Source organism: Trichechus manatus, unplaced genomic scaffold (assembly GCF_000243295.1).
Source record: "Trichechus manatus latirostris isolate Lorelei unplaced genomic scaffold, TriManLat1.0 scaffold00030, whole genome shotgun sequence".
In the NCBI taxonomy this organism is placed as follows: domain Eukaryota; kingdom Metazoa; phylum Chordata; class Mammalia; order Sirenia; family Trichechidae; genus Trichechus; species Trichechus manatus.
The window spans coordinates 20708673-20727371 of record NW_004443966.1 but is presented as its reverse complement, the minus strand read 5'-3'; the positions used below and the strand labels follow the sequence as shown (position 1 = coordinate 20727371).

Below are 18699 nucleotides of genomic sequence, written 5' to 3'. Positions count from 1 at the left end.
CACAAGTCAAGCCCTCTAGGGGTTAATGCTTTGTACATCCCAGCAGCATGGTCATCTTCTGACCCAGGTCACTGTGAGTGTCCGAGAGAGCTCAGCTGGGCTTCCTATCCTCCCTCTTCCCCACAGAGGGATCCCCACTCCGTGCTGTGCTGTGCTCTCCACTCTGGAGCCAGTTAGAAGTCTTTGCCTTAAGAGGATGTGCATTGCAGGGACTGCTGTCCTCAGTTGACAGTTCCCTCTGGGAGAAAGTCAGGAACAATGGGTTTGTGTTAGGCCTCCGTGGGCAAGCTGTAGAGTCTCTGGCATTTAGGGCCCAGGTGTGGGAGTGCTGTCTATCTATCTGTCTGGGACTGAAGCAGGAAGTTTGTCTATGCCGTCTTCCAACTTATTCTACCTGTACCCCCATGTGTGTCCTGAGAGACAAGAGGTCTCATTTCTCTGGCCTCTAACACTCCCTCTGGCCTCCTCTTCCCTTTCAGGCCTAAGGCCAGCTGGCCTCCTGCCATGAGGCAACTTGCCTTTGAATTCATTCATCCAGTCTGACTTGGGTTATTTGGTAGAGGGGAGGGAGAGAGGAGAGGTAAACCAGGTGTGACCACTTCCTTCCTTCTTCAGGTACCTTCTGCTCACTGGACATCTGCCTGGCACAGCTGGAGGAACTTGGCACCCTTAATGTGTTCCAGACGGTGTCCCGCATGAGGACCCAGAGGGCCTTCAGCATCCAGACCCCTGAGCAGTACTATTTTTGCTACAAGGCCATCCTGGAGTTCGCAGAGAGGGAGGGCATGGTGCCTTCCAGCCACAACCTGCTGGCCGTGGAGGGTCAATAATTGTCTCACAAGCCTCCCACCTGCTGGCCATCCTTCCTTAAACTTCCCTGGACACTGCTGAGCCTATAGGTTGCCATCAGTTACGCTGAAGCCATGGACCAACCTCTTTCTTGTGACTCCTGGCGCACGTGTCCACGCAAGGCAACCTTTCCCTTTGGCTAGATAGATGTGGTAAAATTGCCACTAGAAAGGTCCAGCAGCAATGTGTTCTTAATTCCTAGCACCTGCTATCGAACTGTGCCTTATTAAAACCAAATTGTGGCTATTGATTTTTGCCAGGGGCCCCGAGGTAAGTGGGGAAGGAACCTGCCTCCCACTCTTCCCAATGCCATTCTCCGTCTTGAGGTCTCCTGTCTCCCACTCCTTCCCTTTGCTAGAATTTGATGGGGAGGTTTGGTGAGCGTCCTCCTTCCTCCCAAGAGAGCTTGACCAAGTTACATATTCTAGAGAACATCCCGAGTGCCAAGCCCCTTTATACCTAGGGCGTGTATTCCAGTCTTTTCTGTCATTCTGTGTGTGTGCGTGTGTGTATGTGCACTTATCTGTATGGGTCCATGTGTACGTGTGTATATAATATATATTGTATGTGATAATATGGTCATATTCTATAAATACATATACACACAGATACTCTTTTGTAGAAGTTCATGGGGGCTTTGTGTTGCAGTTCAGGCCTGCTTGCTTCTTGGACCCTGCTGTTTATCCTGGAGTAGCTGGGATTGGGGATTATGTCTCCTATTGTCAGACCACAGAGTGGTGGAAGAGGACACACACATATCCCCTCTTCATGCTCCTGCCACAGACCCTTATCCTTAAGTAATGACTTATCTCCCCCTGGAGTCCCTGGGTGGTGCAAACGGTTAATGCACTCAGCTAACCGAAAGGTTGGAGGTTCGAGTTCACCCAGAGGCGCTATGGAAGAAAGTCCTGGTGATCTACTTCTGAAAAATCAGCCATTGAAAACCCTATGGAGTGCAGCTCTACTCTGACACACATGGGGTCGCTGTGAGTTGGAATTGACTCAGCGGCAACTGGTTTTTCTCCCTTTAGGATGCTGCCTGTTGAAGCCAAGAATACTGGTTTGTGGTGACACTGACATAATTCAGCATGGATTGCCCTTATCTAATGATTTTTCTCTGTTTACTTTGCCAATTTTGGGAACAGACCTCCACTGTGATTCCAGACCTTTTCCTCCCTCTCACTGTCCCTCAGAGATGGGGGTCTGGAGGTAGAGCTGAGCTCACTGAGCAGCCAGAGCCAAAAGCAATCGGTACGAAGTCTTAGAAGTAAAAAGGGGGAGGCCAGGTCTGAGGGAGAGGAAACTACTATGAGAATCCAAGCTGGGGCCTCTTTTTCTTTTGCTGGAGTGTTCCTTTCCTTATGCAACTTGCCCCATTTCTCCCTGCCTACTAGCCTGCCAGACCCTTGAGCTTGAGCTAGGTGGGTTCTGTGCCAATGAAAACCTTAACCCCTGGCTGGGTGAGGTGGTCCCCTGTAATCACTGTTTGCCTCCTACCCACCCAACCCGCCCTGCTTGCTCCCAGCCCACCCAGCCTGATGTGCCCGGGATGGAATCCAGAGTCCCCAGTATTCCACATTCCCAAGAAAATGCCAGGAACCCCTAAACCTTCTTCCCCTATCACAGAAGATGAGGTTGGCAGCTGATCAAACCTCAATAATTTTATACTGTAATAAGCTCTTTGAATGTGTATATTCTTATTTTTACAATCTTCATTTTGTATTTAACATCAGTGAACTGAGTCAGATTCAGAAATAATTGTAAATGTTCTTATTCAATATCTTACAGCGATACAGTTTTGTATTTACATATAAATATACCGACATGATCAAACCCTTTTAGCTTCATCAATTTAGCAGTCTGGGGCTGGGAAGTGAGGAGGGGGCCCAGGAGGTGGTCTGGGAGGGATGGGGAGGTAGGGAGGGGCCCAAGGCTTTAGTATTTTAGGTTTTCAGTTCTGAAGGCTACTCACCTTGTCAGTAGGTCATGGCCTTGGCTCTGGGAGAACAAAGGGAACCAGCATTATTTGAGTCCTTGCTGGGTGCCAAGGTCTGTGCACAGTACTTTCTTTCCCATTCCCCCTTTCAAACCTCACAACAATCCAGTGAGATATTATTCTGTTCCCTTCTCCTATCTATTCTTACCCCATTTCTATATAGTTGCTCTAGAACTGGGGCTCAAGTTGGTCTGCTTATGAAGTCTTTGGTCTTTCCATTGTTAGCACCTGTCTTTCAAAAATCAGGACAGTGTTTTTCCTTTGGAGGCCAGAATATAAACAGTTCTTAGATTCCAGCCATATCAGTCAGCTAGTTGATCTTGAGCCCGTGTTGCATGTAGTGGACTAGAAGGGTGACTTAGGGTTGGTGGCTGGTTCTCCCAGATAGGACCTCCTGGTGTAGGGGCCTCAGGACTGCTGAGTACCAAACAGGTCATACTCCCTGGGAAACTCCTATACGTATGGGTATGCTTGTCTTTGGTGCTGTGGGAAAGTCTTTAGTCATTTGCATCTCTCTGAGAATGGAACCAAAAGGTTTATCCCTGTAGACCACTCCCCACACCACGTAACTACTCTTGACCATGTTGGCCAGTGACAGCCTGCCCAATGGGCAGTTCTGTCCTAGAGAAAGTGCAAATATTGGGGTGTTCTGAATAATAATGATAGGAGCTAACACTTACTATGTGCTTACTCTATTTCAGGCACTGTTCAAGGTGCTTTCTAGGTATTATTCATCCTCAAAACAACCTTTTTAGGTAGGTATTGACAGAAGAAAAAACTGAGGCATAGGAAAGTTCATTTGCCACAAACAATCTGAACCATCTGATTCCATGTGCTGTTAACTCTTAGACTAGACTGCCTCTAAGGATTCATCTCCTGGTCTGCCAACAAGTTTTTCTTGAGTTTCGTACCTTAATCAGGAGCTAAAGTGTGGAGCAAAGTATTAAGCCAGTCCTTGCCCCAGAAGAGCCTCCATTCTTTTGGGGGGAAGCCTAAGAGGTGAACAGAGATTCTCTGAAATCTGGGAAATCAGAGAGGTTAGGGGTTCCGTGGAATAGGTAGGGAATGAGTTTAATAATAAAAGGTCTGGAGGAGGTAGACTTGAAGTGTCACTTATTTGAAGAGGCTGTAACCCAACTGCTCTGTAAATTCAGAAGTTATGCAGGGGTTCCTCGTGTATCTGAGGATTGGTGAGGAGGTTATCACTTGCAGAGCTTCATTAAACTGCAGATTCCCGGTTTCTGCCCAGTAGGTGGTTGAGGGACTGAGGATGAGCCAGGTATGGGAATCACTGAGTCCATGTCCCTGACTCAAACTGATGTCTTCTGAATTTTCAGGCAAACTCTGAAAGAAAGGGATCAATAGCTTTCCCCCCACTGCCATAGTTTGCTTGTAGCTTTTACCATTGGGAAGATAATGTTCAGTGTGAGCCTATTTATTCTAGGTGTATTAGAGGATGTAAAGGAAGGGGAAAGCAGAAAAGGAACCCAGAATCTGTTTGAGGAGTCAAGACTCTCACACAGGCAACTTAGTGAACAAAACAAGAGAACCCACAATCAAATGCCAGATTGTGTAGCTGACTTAGAGTTCAAGGGGGAAAGAGCATCGCGAGCTAAAAGCAGGCAACTGCTTCTGATTTGATTGCTGTTTTTTGCTTTACTCCCTCTAGCATTCCCAGGGTATATAATTCTTCAAACACAAGTGTTAATCCCACTTTTCCTCTCATGTGCCTGTTGCTGCCTTCATTTTGCCCATCCGTGTCAGCTAGTATAAGGAGCCCTAATGGTGCAGTGGTTAAAGTGGTCGACTGCTAACTGAAAGGTTGGCGCTTTGAAACCACCAGTGACTGTGGGAAAAGAGATGTGGCATTTGGCTTCCATCGAGATTTACAGCCTTGGAAACCCTGTGGGGTCGCTATGAGTTGGAACTGACTTGACAGCAATGGGTTTTTTTTTTGGTTGGTTAGTATGGGACCTTTGAGGGGAAGGGTGCCTCAGCAGTCTCAGTCTAGGGGTTCCACCATTGTCAGCTTCCATGTGACAGTATGCAGATAAATGACAGAGTGGAACTGGTTCTAGGGGAACTGGACTATTTTAGCATCTTGAAATGAGGGAGATGTGGCTCTTGCCCTCATAGTCTTTCAACAAGACACAAACACACACACCCCTCTCACAAATCAGAGAGACCTAGAGAGAGGTGAGCCAAGAGGCATTGACCAGGTAGAAAAGCCTTCCTGGAGTGACTCAACTTTTTAGTAGTTTTGAGGTCTCACCACTCAACACATGCCAAGTCCCAGAAGAAGCTGCAGTAGATGGTCCTAAGAGCCCTGTGACTCTGAGGGTTTAGTTCGTTGTTGGGCAGTGGGAAGACACGCAGAGGAACTATCAGGCCTGCACTTCTCCACTTGGGTTGGCTCCTACTTGAGCTTATTTTCAAAGTCTCTTCTTTCAAGCTGCTGCCACTTCTCCGTATTCCCTCACTTTCCTTCCCACTAGGTCCCCAATTTGGATGGAAAGCAAGTCAAGTCTCCCTGCCTTCCTCAAGACCAGCCCATAGGCCTCAGCCTTTAAGGCTTCCTTACTGCTGCTGCATGTGGGGCAGACAGGGTAACTCAGAGCCAAGGAATGAATTGACCAAGGTCGCAGAGCTCCCAGTCCTGATCTTGGCTCAGATTTGTCTCCGGCCTTGGTCACTACCCACAGACCATGGTTAACTTACCTAGGGCTGGAGCTGAAGCTCCCACAGGGGAACCTCCTGAGGGCAAGGGAACCAGATTTTCTCTTGGGAGGTATGTACCCTATAGTTACCATCACACAGCAGTTACTCAGTAAATATCAAGTGTTCTGGGGTGCACTGCTCTTGACTGACCACAGGAAAGACTGGGGTCTTCTCCACAAGTAGAAATTCTAGCATTCTGTAAAACCTGTTGCAGGGTTTGACCTTTCTCCACCCCTTTACCATAGCTATCATAAAATCCTTCCTCCTGTCTAAGCTAAATCTGAGATGATGCAGTCTTAAATACCCAATATTTTCTGGCTGAGGCCAAGCTAACTATTCTAGAATCCTAGTTGGGAGTGTTGGATGGGGGCTGAAAATGTGGTGCCTTTTCAAGAATTTAGGGTAATATATACATGATAGTTGTTAAGATTATGACTATGGTAGTAGGAAAGCAAGACAGTGAGATTTAAGAGAGTAGTAAAACAAACAAAAAAAAAGGCACAGCAACCCTCCCCCACTCCAGGCTCACTCTCTGCTACTCCTCCCCCACATTAAAACCTGGCTACTTCTCTAAGCCACAATATAGTTTAAAAGCCTTGGGACTGAGCAGATGTGCAACTGAGCAGAGGTCAGCCATTTCATCTTGTGGGGTCTCTGTTTTACCTCCTTGACCTTTAATGACTACCTGTGCCCAGAAGCCAGTTGAAGTCTAATGTTCAGGGCAGATACTGGACTGGAAATGTAAATTTGGGACTTAGTCTAGATAGAAGTAATAAGCATTGGAAGTGGGTGGGATCAGCTAAGACTGAGGAGGGCAAGAAGAGAGGAGACCCGTGGGGGCCACCAACATTTAGAAGATGGGTAGAGGAAGAAAAGCCCCTCAATGTTACTGATCAATAGGCAGAGGTAACCTGAGGATAAGGCCAGGCTGGGTTGTCACAGGCTGTTGAGAGGTGGGGAATGGCTGGGATGAATGAACAAGATTTGGAAACATGGGTTCACTAGTTGTCTTCTTGGGGCAGGGTCTGTCAGGAGGAGGAGGGGAGGCACAAGTGGAAGGCGAAGTAGAGACTACAGTGCTCTGACTGCCGCCACTTCAACCAAAGCAAGCCCTATCTTTATCTCTTACATACTAGACCTCTCAAGATTTCATTTGAACAAAGGAATCTGCCGCTTAAAAAAAATAATCACCAAACAACTGATATACAGAGGAAACACTTTGAAAGCATAAATCCCGGTAATCTGAGGGAATAGACTGTTACGATATGGATTTTCCAGATTAGGTCTGGAAGCAACCCAGAGGGGTAAACTAACGCTGAATGAGGGGAAGGCAGTTCAAGGCAGAGAGTGGCAGTCTTAATACCCACTCAAAATTCCCGAGCCTCCAAGGCCACTCAGAAATCAGAATGGAATATATACATCCTACGCCAGCTGGTTGCCAGAGAAGTGAAATTTCTTCACACAGTAGGGTTGTTTGGTCCTCTGGGCCTGCTCCTGGACTCACTGCTAGAACTCCAGCTTCAGGGACTTGGCATCTGAATGACCAGGAGAGGACGAGGTGGGGATGGGATAAAGAAAAAGGTGGGAGAACTCTTGACTAAATGCTAGGCATACTTTAATGTTACAACAGGCCACTAAAGTAGATATTCTTAGTTACAGATAAACTGAAAGGATAAAGCCATCCAGCTAGGAAGTGGCTGAACTGGAATCCTGACCAATAGCTTGAACTTTTCCCCTTGAACCTATAGGGTGCTTTGGGGTGGGGGTGGGGAGCTAGCCTCAGATTCCAGCATAAAGCCTCAAATGCTTCTTACCTGGATATTTCCAAGCAGGCTATGGCTGCCTTCTATAGCTGCCAGAGGTTCTGTCAGCAGGGCATAGAAGTGCAGGCTCTGAATGTCTTTTTATCACCACAAGCAACCTAATGAACTGTGAATGAGTCCTTTTTGTGAATGAGGGTGTTTGTGTGTGTGAGATTGTGGATGTCAGAAGGTGTGGTAGTTTTGAGTATATGTGTTGTGAGCTGAGGGCTGTGTGGATGTGTGTGATTGGAAGACAAATCTTGCTGTTTTGAGGATGATAATGTTTTTTGAAAAAGCTAGAAATGAACTATTTGGGGACAAACTGCTCTTAGGGAGGTGAGAAGTGTGGAGCAAGAGGGGAGACTTTTCTGCAGGGGTCCCAGCCTGGAGCTCATCTCAGGCAGCAGTGTGTACAGAGACAGCATGTGGGGACAAAGCTCAGGCTTTGGGCTGGATAGACTTGTCTTGGCTACTTGACATGGGAATGTCAGTCTACTGCTCTGAGCCTCAGTTTGCTCATCTGAAAAATAAGGTTAAGAATCCCTAACTCAAAAAACTTGTGGGATGTTTCACACAAAAGAGGCCTCCTGGGAATCAGAACCTGGCATCCCAACATGATTTCCCCAAGGAGGGCCCTTACCCAGATCCATTCGCAGCTCTGTTGTCACTGGCATGGAGGGGGATGCGGATGAAACACTCAGTGCAGCTGGAGGGCCAATGTCACCAAATCAAATATTCGCTTTCTCAAAGAGGCTGGGGTTGGCTGTGCAGGCATCAATGTACTGAGTCAGAAAAAATCACTGGACTCCTTCCAAGTGACCTCCTGAGCTCAGCTTAGGGATGTTGAGGGGGGAGTCCCCAACAAGGTGGTGCACTTAGGGCTGCGAATGTCAGGGAAACCTAGTTCTCTGAGTAGGGGTAGCTGTTCTAGTTGCAAATGCTTCATAAGTAATTTCATCCACAACACACCACTTGCTGCCCAGGCTCAGTCAAATGCTTGGGTCTTTAGTCTCCACAGAAGCACAGAACCTCAGGCGTATTAAAGTGCGTTTTATCATCATAACAAGCCTGAGAACAGCAGGGCAAGGATTATGTTATCCTCTTGTACTAGAGGGGAGGCTGATCCACAGATAATAACGGACTGAGTGGGGACCACGGGGCTCAACTTCCAAGCTAGTGTTCTTACTGCTCTAGCCCTCTGCTTCATCCCACATTGACACAGTTGGTATCCATTATGCCTTCAGCAAGGGCAGAGCTCCTTGGTAATACAGCAAGAATCTGAGATGGGGGCTCCAGACATCCAGGGGTCTCTGGTCGTCACCCTAGCGAGCCCCTGTTCTGAGAGTGAAACTTGACCTCCATGGTCCTGCCAGGTCCTGGGCCTCCTACTAAACACACAGTCCTCATCTGGCCTTTCCCCCTCTACACCTTTCCCCTCAGTGGTCCACCAGCTGAGATGCCTGGGGTGACCCACTACATTTCCCAAATTAGCACTTCTTCCTACCTGCCTTCTTTGTTTAGTGGAAGACTCCCCTCCCCCAACACACGAACACCTGGGGCAGGTACATGGACTCTCTGAGAGAGGGAAGGGTCTTTAGGGGATGTCTTTCTACTCCAATTTCCACTCGTATTTCACAGGGGAAAAACAGGTCCAGAGGGAGAAAGGACTTGCCTAAGGATATATCACCAGTCACTGGCCATGCTAGGCTTAGAACCCACATTACCCAACCACTGGCCACAAATTCTTCACATACCTCCTCACACAGCAGGCCACTGGTTACTTCCTTCCCTCCACTACCTACAATGAACCAGTCAACCACTCCCCTTGAGTCTTTGTCAAACACATCTATTTTATTACTCTCTTCCCCACTGCCATTGCCCCAGTCCGGTCCTCGTTAAACAGCGCACCTCCACTGTCAGGGCAGCCTCCTAAACAGCAGCAAGCACCTATTTTGCTCACAGGCCTCCAAGGCCCTTCATATTCTGCACATCCCACCTCATCCATACCAATTTCCTTTCCTCACTGCCTACATGCGGTTAGGGCTGCCTCAATCAACAGGTCTTTCTTGCTCACACATTTTGGGCCTTGACCACAGGCTCAGTTCTATTAAACACAGGCATGTGGGCTGCCCCCGCCCCACCCCCACCCGGAGTTCCTTTTGGTTGGGAGTTATGACAAACACAGCAAATAATGCAGGGAAGAATCTGAGTCAGGGCTTTGACTTGAGTGCTATAATGTGCCTCCTGTAGTTTCCAACCCATCATTACAACAGCCTTGGGCCTAGCCTTGCTGCCTATAGGCACTCCTCACTTAGTTTACCCTCAGAACCCATCAAGCTGCTGTGACTTTGAGCATCTTAGACCAGAATTCTGGGCCTTTTGTGTGGTCCTGTGATCATCCTGCTCAGAAACATTGAGTTGTGCAGTTCCAAGCATTTTAACCAGGTATTAAAAGCCTTCCTCTGTTTGGTCCCATCTTTCCAACTTTAATTTTCATTAACTACTCCAGCTACACTTGAAGGACCTTAACAATGCTTGCACCTACCACTTTGTGCCCTTTGCTGAAAATGACTTTTTGCCCTTTCATTTCTGCCTGATGAAATCTCCTGTGACACCCAACTTGAATGTCTCCATGAAACCTTTCCTAATTTTCCTTCAGCTGGAAGAAATCTCCCTTCTCTGAGCGCCTAGAGATGTCTATTTATGTACACATTGCTGTCTTGAGTTAGCGCTTTCTGTATCATCTCTTCGGCTGGACCAGGACTCCTTGGACAGTGTGGAGTGAGCATCTCATCTAGCCTCTGTGAACGCACCCAGCAGCAGGTGCGGTATTAATGTGTCTGCCTCACCCACAGAAGGTGCTCAGACAAGTGCCTGTTGTCCCGGATGCAGGGGTTCCGCTTGCATCACTCATTTTTAGGCTCCTAAGAGAGGGGGCCAGACACGGTTAGGTCACAGCCAGATATTCCAGTCAGGCGCTAGGGTGCCCTTTCCCGCCTCTGTCCAGCTCCAAAGGGTGTGTGTGTGAAGGAAGTGGGGGCCGGGTAGCCCTGCTCCCTTTTCCTCCGGGTCCACCTGCGGATCCTCAAGTCCCAGCAGGCTTCCCTCCAGTCCGAGGGCCTCACACTCCAAGACTGAAGAGATAGGGACCTCTGCCATGGTTGCGCTGCCCACTCCCGGAGAGTTTATTTATATTTTTTTTTGGAGGGAGGGGGCGTGTAATAAAGGGGAAGAGGCGGGGCGAAGAGAGGAGGAGGGCCCAGGATGACTGACGTGAGTACTGGGGAGCCAATGGCCCGTGGGGGGCGTTCCCCCCCATTCAGGACTCCTCGCCTGGCTCGGAAGGTATGTTAAACAGCTGCTTTTAATTTGGTCCCCCAAATCTCGGGTGTTTGGGGGGCTAGTCTGCCGGCCGCTCGTTTTGGCCAGCCCGTCGCGGTGCGGGCGCCACGGGGCCGCGGGACGGAGCCAGGGAGAGGCTCGGAGTCCGGCGGCCGAGGGAGGCGAGGGGCAGGCCAGGAAGGAGAGCTCTTGGCGCCGCCCGCTTGCCAGTGTGTGTGTTTCCAAGCCGGGCGGGAGACGTGGGGAGGGGGCCGGCTCGGCCCGGGGTCGCCAGGGCGCCAGCCGCTCCGCCTAGTTTATTTCACCGAGCAGTCGGTTTCGGTAGGTTTCGGCGGCGGAATGGGGAAGGGGTAGACAGGAGGAGATTCCCTGCTCCTGGAATGTCCCTCCCTTTCGAAAAAATTTGTAAAGAAAAAATGGGGGATTCCGTACACCGACTGGAACCAGGCCCAGGCTGCGGCGCGCGGGATCGGCAGGGGGCGGCGGCCCGAGGCCGGCCGGCCGGGCCCACTGAGCCCGCGGCGCCTGGAGTTGGTCAAGAGCTGGAGTTAGCAAGCGAGCCGAGGCCCGCGCCTTTCCCCGCTAATCACGCTGCACGAAGGCGGCAGCCGCCCCAGGGATTTTGTTTCTGCCCGAAAACTTGTCGGAGGTGGCGGTGGGCGCGCCTCGGGGAGGCGCGGGCGCCGAAGGCCCGCGGTTGTTAAGGACTCTGGGGGCGGGGGCAACGCGGGACTAGCGGGAGGGGCGGCCGGCGGCGGGAGAGGCCACCGGAAAGAGTCTCCGCGCTTCGGCATTAGCCCCGCGCGCCGGTTGGGGCTCTCCGAACTCACGGGCCGTGGCAGTGGAGCTAGCGTTCGGCGCCGGAACCCGCCAGGCCGCGAACCAGCGCGGAGCTCGGCCTGGGGGTCTGGAAAACCTCCAGGAACTCGGCGGCTTCGACCCGCAGCCCCAGCTGATCCCCTTGCAAACATGGAGCTGCCTCCTTCCCCTCCCACCCCGCGGCGGCGGCGGCGGTGGCGGCGCTGCTGCTGCTGCTGCTGCTGCTGCTCCCTTCCCCTCCCCCGGCTGCGCCGCTGTCGGGCTCCCCCTTCCCGCGAGGTGCCGCTGCGGGCCGCTCGGCCTCGAATAGGGCGCGGGGGCGGACGTGTGCGCGCGCCCTAGAGGGGGTGGCCTGAAAGGGGCAGTGAAGGTCGGAAACTGGGAAAACAGACTCCACGCTTGGAATCGGGAAAAGGAAATGCATCAGCGGTCGGGGAGGGGCGCGAGGAGCGCGCCTGTCAGTCGGGATGGCGGCCTCCGGCAGGCTGCGAGCCGGGAAGCGGGCGCGAACTGCAGGGGTCGGGCGGGGCGACGCCGGCTGAGGAGGCCGAGGGGACTGGACCCCTGGAGCACCGGGCTACCCCTGCCTCCACTCATTGGCCCAGCCTGTTTACTACACTCCGGCGGAGCCTTGTGCAACCGGCCAGGAGGGTAGCTGAGGGGCGGGGCCGTCTCATCCACCCACCTCGGGCTTCTCCAGAGGCTCCGCCTTCTCTTGTTTTCCACTGGCTGGGCGAGACTCTCTCTTTCTCTTCTTGGTTACCAATTGGATGACATTCTCCCGAGCTCCGCCTATCGGGAGGCCGGGCCGGAGTTTAAGTTGCTAGGATTTTTTTTCCGTGAAGGGCGGAGGGAGGATTCCTGCGGCTTACGTGAAGCGCAAGGTCCCACCCCTATTTCTAATTGGTGAAATGGATAGCTCCGCCTCCTCCGGCGGAGAGAGCTGGGAGGAGGAAAAAGCCAACCCCTCGTCCCTGCCCCCTCCCTTCGCTCTTGTGCGCGCTTCGCACATGTATGGGGCCCGCCCGGCTTCTTCGAACTGCCCTCCCGCCCGGAAGTCCTGAGCTCGGCGCCCTTGGTGGGGCGGGGGGGGGGGAGCAAGGGAGAGAGCCTAGAAGGCACAACAAAGATCCCTCCAAGAATCGAAATCTGGTAGCCTTCGTGGTACAACTAGGGGATGACCGTGTGGAGTGGATTTGGGGGACGTAGCTCCGGGATTCTGCAGGACTTGAGAGGAGGAGGGTGAAATTTGCCCTTCCCGGCTGGGGCTAAGTATTAAAGTTCTGACTGCTGCCTGGCTATTCTCGCACACTAGCGGCCCCTTGACTTCCAGGAGATTGTCATTAGCTTAAGCTAGAGATCGCTGTGGACGCTGGCAGTGTCTTTTCTTCACAGAGCAAGGTAGCTAGCGTCGTTGGCTGTCTAGGGTTGGCCTGGGAGTCTTAGGCATGATTCGGGGCAGCTCGTCTCCCTGTGGGCAGAGAAGACCAGAGGCAGTCCACTTCTGGCTTGGGTTCGATGTGGTTCTCCTTGTCCAGCTGGGAGGACTTGCGGCATCCAGTCCTGGGAAGGGGGCCGGCCCGAGGTTAAAGGCATCTCTTGGTCCGTTCTGCCAAAATGTCGTTTCTTCGTAACCTCCGAGAGGTTTGGCCCGGGGGTTGCTTTCGTCGACCTGACTTATTTTTAGAGCTCCGTTCAGGCGCAAGGCTTGACTCCTTGGCGAGGCTGCTCCCACCTGTCGGCTACTTGTGGAGTTCACAATTCGCTGCCGTGGCCTCGCGGCTCTGAACCATCCTTGGAGTCAGGCCCACCTGTTGCCAGCGCTCGTTTCTGGCCGTCTCTGCTGGATTGAGGAGGGAGGACAGGGTAGGAGGACCTAGGAACAGATTCCCTGTGGCCTGCCAGTTCGAGACACATCCGCCTCTCTGTGAGGAGTAGCGTTTTGCAGGAGTGAGCGGGAACGCTCTAGTCCCGCCCCTTTTCCTGGTGCTGCTAGAGCGCCCCCAAAACCAAGGCCAGCGTCAGTCCTCAGCTCTATTGGTGAATGAAAAAAAGTAACCTAGGTATCGTAAGCACTTTGTCTCCTGGTGTGTTCGAGGCACTATTACCTACATCGAAAGGGTCAAGGGATTGCTATTAACGCTCTTTAGCCGAGGAGGAAGAGAACAACAGTTCTTATCTTTTGCCCCCAGCTAATTTTTATCCTTTATCAAGTGTAGATATATCCTCAAGGTTCATTTCTGCCGTGGTCTGTTTTGGTCTTTACCTCTCCCTCCTCAGTCCTTGAGTCTGAGGACGCCTTCAGACCTACCCGGGAGATCGCGAATGTCTTACATCTCACGCTCCGCCTCCCGGAGGCTTGCCAGGGCGGCGGCTGCTAGGGCCCTGCCTTTCTTTTGGTTATCTCCTCCCTCTTAGGACTGCATACTCAGGTTTAGGGAGTGTCAGAGTTAGGAGTAAGCTGCCAGCTCTAGTGGCGGGCTGGCAATCCCTGGGGCTATTTTCTGGCTTAGGTTTCCAGCCCTTAATTTTGTACGCTACTGGCTGAAAGGAGCTGCCGGCTGCTCTGGATATATATTTGTGTTTTCTAGGAGGCACTGTGCGGAAATGTAAAGTGTAAGGAGAGAATTGGATGGGAAGGATAAGGTTCTCTTTCATTTTTTGGTAAGTGGGTCCTCCAAGGGGGTAATGTGCTGCCTTTCCTCTTCAAATCCCAGGACGTGGTATATCGGATGCTGATCTCCGCGCCATCCGCAGTCTCGGGCCGTGGAACTCTGAGCTTCAGTCTCTAGTGTAAACATTCCACAAAAGGACTGCTAAGGTCCAGCCTCCTCGCGCAGGGCGGAGTCAGCTCCTTCCTAGACGTGCGTCCTGACCTATGGCGGCTCCCACCGGCGCCAAGCTATCGAATCCGAGGGTTAGGGGTGGGGCCTGGCCCGGCAGTGGGGTAGGAGGAGCCTATTTCACTTACGGACATTTTACCCCACATCGGTTACTTACCTTCTTGGGGCGGTGGGAGAGCCCGGGATAGCCGCCTTCCAATGCTATGACCGGCGGGGGCGGGAGCCGACTTGTTGGGCCTGTGAGTGAGACAGTATGGGGCGGGATATGTAGTGTCCTCCAATGAGACGTAAAGAGCTTCCATGCTTCCTCCAATAGTGTTGCGACTTGGGGGTGGGATTCAGCGATCCCTCTCCAATAGGCGGGGTTGAGTTGGGGAAGCTCCCCGCCAATAGGGGCGTGGAGAAGGTGAGCGGCTCCCCCTCCCCTTCCAGCCGGTGGGAAGGGGCGGGGAGTCAGCAGACGGGGCGTAGCGATTGGCTGAATCTTTGACGGGCGGATGCTGCGGCCTGTGGCGGGACGAAGTTGAGTCTTCCCTCTGCGGGGCGGGCCGGGAGAGTGGGCGGGATTTCCCGGGTAACAGAGAAGCGGCCGAGGCGGTAGAGGCGGCGAAGACGGTTTCTCCATCTTCCTCCCCTCCCCTTCCCCCCTTGGAGTTTCCCTCCCTCCCTCCCTCCCTCCCTCCCTCTTCCCCAGGCTGGGCACCGGGGTCTGTGGCCGCTTCTTAGTGGAGAGGAGGCTGCCAGTCCGCTTCGGCGGGCCTGCGCCCCGCGCCGTTCTCAGGGCCTCCCTGCTGAGCCCGAGGCTCACGCTGAGAGGGACACACAGTGACGAGCGGCTGAAGCAGCTTTGCGGTGAGAGCACGCTGGCCAGGGGTCGGGGGTGGGGGGAGAGTTTAGGTGGCGGGTAACGCCGGACTCGAGGGTGTGTGTTTTTAGGGGGGCTGACCTCCCCGGCTTCCCGTAGAGAAGGCGGGCGGGAGGTGTGTGGATGTGTGAGGGGGGGGGGGGGGCGGAGCGGGGTAGCTCTCGGTGCGGGAGGGGGAGGAGAGCGTAGTCCCGGTGCGCGCGGAGGGGGCGGGCTCTCGCGCCGCCGCTCAGGGGCGGGGCCGGCGCGCGCGTGCGATTGTGGAGGAAGAGGCGGGGCCGGCCTCGCGCTAAGTGCTGTTTGCCGCAGACCACCCCCTGTCCGCCTGAGGTGGGCGGGGCCTCGGGCGGGGGGCCGCGCTCTGGCCTGCTGAGGTGGGGGACGGGTAGGGGGTCTCCCGCGTGTGCTTTCAGGGCGAGGCAGGGAAGGGGGCGTGAAGTCCGAGTTCCTCCGCCTTCTCGGGATCCGGTTGGCCGGAGAGGCCGTGCGGAGCGGCCATGCCACTCCCCTTGGCCGCCCCTCTCCCCGAGTTTCCGCCTCCTTGGCAAGTGAGGCGGGGCTCGGGAAAGCCCGCTGTTGGATCTGGCTGGTAGTCGCGGCGCCTACATCTGCCCCGCCCTGTGTTTCCGTGGGGTGGGAGGAGCCCTGTTGACTGGGAGCTGTGGAGGTGTCGGGACTTACTCTTGTGTCTCGGCCATGCCTTCTGCCTGGGGCACTAGGGCCGGGTGCCAGAGGTGTTGTCTCGGTTTTGCTCCATGCGGCGTGGATGGCACCGTGCAGCCGGGAAAGTCGGGCCAGGGTTACCGCTACGCCCCTCTTGGCTGTAGTTGTTGGCGCGAGGTTGCTCAAGGTCCTTTCGGAAGATTCTGGGCGATCGAGTGCGGCTCGTGCTCTTGACCATGCTTCCGCGGCTGTGATGGTGGGGGGAGGGGCAGAGAGTCATCAGAGACTAGAAGTGTGGCCGGGGACAACCTTTCCTGGAGTTCCCTTCATGTTCAGTTACCGTGGCCGTACGAGGCGGGGCTTCGTTTGAGCCATTGGGGTGGTGCGTAGTTAGCTAGACTTGGCGACTGTTCAGGTGCCTTAGGACTTCAAACCCATTTAGCCATGAAGAGGCAAATGGAAGCTCCTACTCTTCAGGAGGCTGAGATTTATAAAAGGAAGGGTTGGATTTACATTCTGCTCTCAAACCGGATCTGCTTATAAAATGTGGTGACTTTTAGAAAAACTCAAGAGACTGAATAAAATACTCCGATTTCTTCGACTCATGCGTTTTTGAATGCTTTCATTGTGCAGATGGTTCTGCTATATAAACTTAGTTTCCCAAAGAAATACGTTGCAATAAGTAACTATAGGTGTTCTTGAAAAGTTTTCCTTTTCTGGTTTTATGTAATTCTGTTAAACCATATAGACCACTTTATATCGTATAAAACGTAGTGTTGTTGCCCTTTTTTCTTACAGAGAGTAGGGTGAAGTTGGGATCCCGGGTTAGCTTGGCTGCTAACCAAAAGACCGGCAGTTCGAATCCACCAGCCGGTCCTTGGAAACCCTATGGGACAGTTCTACTTTGTCCTGTAGGGTCGCTGTGAGTCGGAATCGACTCAAAGGCAACGGGGTTTGGTTTTGGGGTTAGGGTGAAGTTAAGTAGTCTAGCCTTCTGTGTGTGACTTCTGTGACATTGTTCTCCAGCCTGTGTTGGGGAGTTGTGCTTAGAACATTTCAGGTTTAATGTATGCAGAACCACATTAAATTAGGTTGCTGACTTGGTAAGTTCATTATTAAGGGAAATTACTTAATCTCAAGTTTTTTTTTTTACATTTTTCACGAGCTTTTAAAAGGCAATAAACAGGGAGCGAATGCTTGTTTATGCGCTAACATCTGAGTAAGCCCTGTATAGTCAGCTATCTGGGATGAAGTTAGGTTTTCAGGTAGGGCTGAGAGTTTGGTGCCCTGTGCTGTACGCATATAAATAGGGAAAGTCCCACCTTTTCAGCCAAGGAAGTAGCAATGGCAGCAGTAGCATTTTAGTTTGATTAATGGTGACTGTAATGGAATTGGTGGAGACAGAAAACCTGTGTGTTTTTTGTGATGCTGTAAACTGTCAAAGATAGTGGAGGACGATTTACCATTGAGGAAAATTTGGTCAACACATAGTTATTCCCGTTTGCAGTGTTGTGTGCTGGAAAACAGAAGACCTGGTTCCTGCCTGTAAAGGATGTGTTGTCTAGTTGGTGAGCCAAGGTCACAAGTCCCATACAGACTTTAAAGATTCAAGTAAGGACCTGGTTATGCTGTATTAGGCATTTCATAAGTGCATCTTGTCTCTCCAAATGTCAGTCTTATATACTATAGTTTTGCTCAGTTAAAGACCCTAGATAGATTGGCATTTTGTAATTAAGAAGGTTTTGGTAGGTCACCTAAAGAGTAAGATTTTTTTCTTAAGGAGAGGAATGTGTAGTAATTTGATAAGATTCCTGGCAAAGCATAGTCCCCTTTGTATCTTGAGTGCAAATAGATAAGACACCAGAGAGCTGTGCAGGCCACATGTGAGTGCTTGTGAATTTTAGTTGGAATTAAAAGGTTACGTCCATGGCATTTAGTACTCTTGAGCAGTGCTTTTCAAAGCTTTCTCACTATTCTGGGTAACTCCACCAGGCAAGAGTTTGTTAAGTTTTACTTTTTGTAGGTTCTTAGGAAGATAATAGTAGTGCTTTTTCAAACTATGCCCTGTTCTCCCCCTTGAGTAATAAGCTTATATTTATTGAGCCCTTACTATGTCCCAGACAGTGTTATGCACTATACCTTTATTATCCCATTTAATCATTATGACAGGTGGGTGGTGTGAAATCCACATTTTAATGATGAGGAAACAGTGGCACAGAGAAGTTAGTCGTATTGTAAGTGGCACGGCCAGGATCTGAATCTAGGCAGTCTGATTCCAGAGCCCATGCTCTTAACCCTGCACTTTGACTGCCTCTCGTCTGAGAACAGTGACAGGCTAATGGGAAGGAGCAGTGTGCTTTTGAAGCAGGTTCGAGGGAAACGATTGGGACGCAGACTCTAAAGGTGATTTGAGTCTATATGCATTTATTGACCACCTGCTTAAATGGCTCTGGCCTGGCACTAGAAGTCTTGGTCCCCGAGAAGCTTACAGTCTTGCAAGGAGAGGCAAGTATACACATGATGATTTTACTGCAAATCAGGGTGAGTTGAGTGCCATAAAATACAGAATGCTATAAGGAATTCAAAGGATAGCCCACCTCTAGGTGGAGAAAGAGGGGCACTGAATGAGAAACAGGAGAGAGAAGTCTGAAATCATAGGTCCAGTTGAATTGAGTTGTTAAATGTTCCTAGACAACTCACTCAGAGTCCTCCCAGAAATGCTTGCTTTGGAATGTTTGTTAGAATGAGTGGCGTCATGTTAAAATTGGCATGTAATCGAAGTCTCTCTTCCAGAGTGTTTGA

General features: G+C 51.7%; 2 protein-coding genes across 4 annotated transcripts in view; one reads left to right on the top strand and one right to left on the bottom strand.

Annotated features, from left to right (window-relative positions):
* PTPN9 (protein tyrosine phosphatase non-receptor type 9) overlaps positions 1 to 2669 on the top strand; it is a 91389-nt gene extending 88720 nt beyond the window's left edge. For 2 of the 3 annotated variants that reach the window (XM_023729837.1, XM_023729838.1), the window contains one exon: positions 616 to 2669. In XM_023729837.1, the coding sequence (XP_023585605.1) occupies positions 616 to 830 (215 nt within the window). In that variant the 3' untranslated portion in view covers positions 831 to 2669. The remainder of the gene's footprint in view (positions 1 to 615) is intronic. The other variant, XM_004374759.3, reaches the window with a different exon arrangement.
* Positions 2670 to 11949: 9280 nt separating this feature from the next.
* Positions 11950 to 16135, bottom strand: LOC105756202 (formin-like protein 5). Its single transcript, XM_012555040.1, has 7 exons — positions 16039 to 16135; positions 15073 to 15893; positions 14803 to 14905; positions 14527 to 14606; positions 13273 to 13451; positions 13015 to 13089; positions 11950 to 12064 (listed from the first exon to the last, which is right to left on the bottom strand). Exons 1-7 carry the CDS (start codon positions 16133 to 16135, stop codon positions 11950 to 11952), a joined length of 1470 nt encoding a protein of 489 aa, XP_012410494.1.
* Between the last annotated feature and the right edge of the window lie 2564 nt (positions 16136 to 18699).

What these genes read in the sequence shown, in the direction of transcription:
- LOC105756202 (XM_012555040.1), bottom strand. Translation starts at nt 16,135, where the DNA reads ATGGTCAAGAGCACGAGCCGCACTCGATCGCCCAGAATCTTCCGAAAG. An exon ending in CAGCCAAGAGGGGCGTAGCG is followed by an intron (nt 15,894 to 16,038) that starts GTAACCCTGGCC and finishes ACACCTCCACAG; the next exon opens with CTCCCAGTCAACAGGGCTCC. An exon ending in AGAAGCGGCCACAGACCCCG is followed by an intron (nt 14,906 to 15,072) that starts GTGCCCAGCCTG and finishes CCCGCCCCGCAG; the next exon opens with AGGGAAGACTCAACTTCGTC.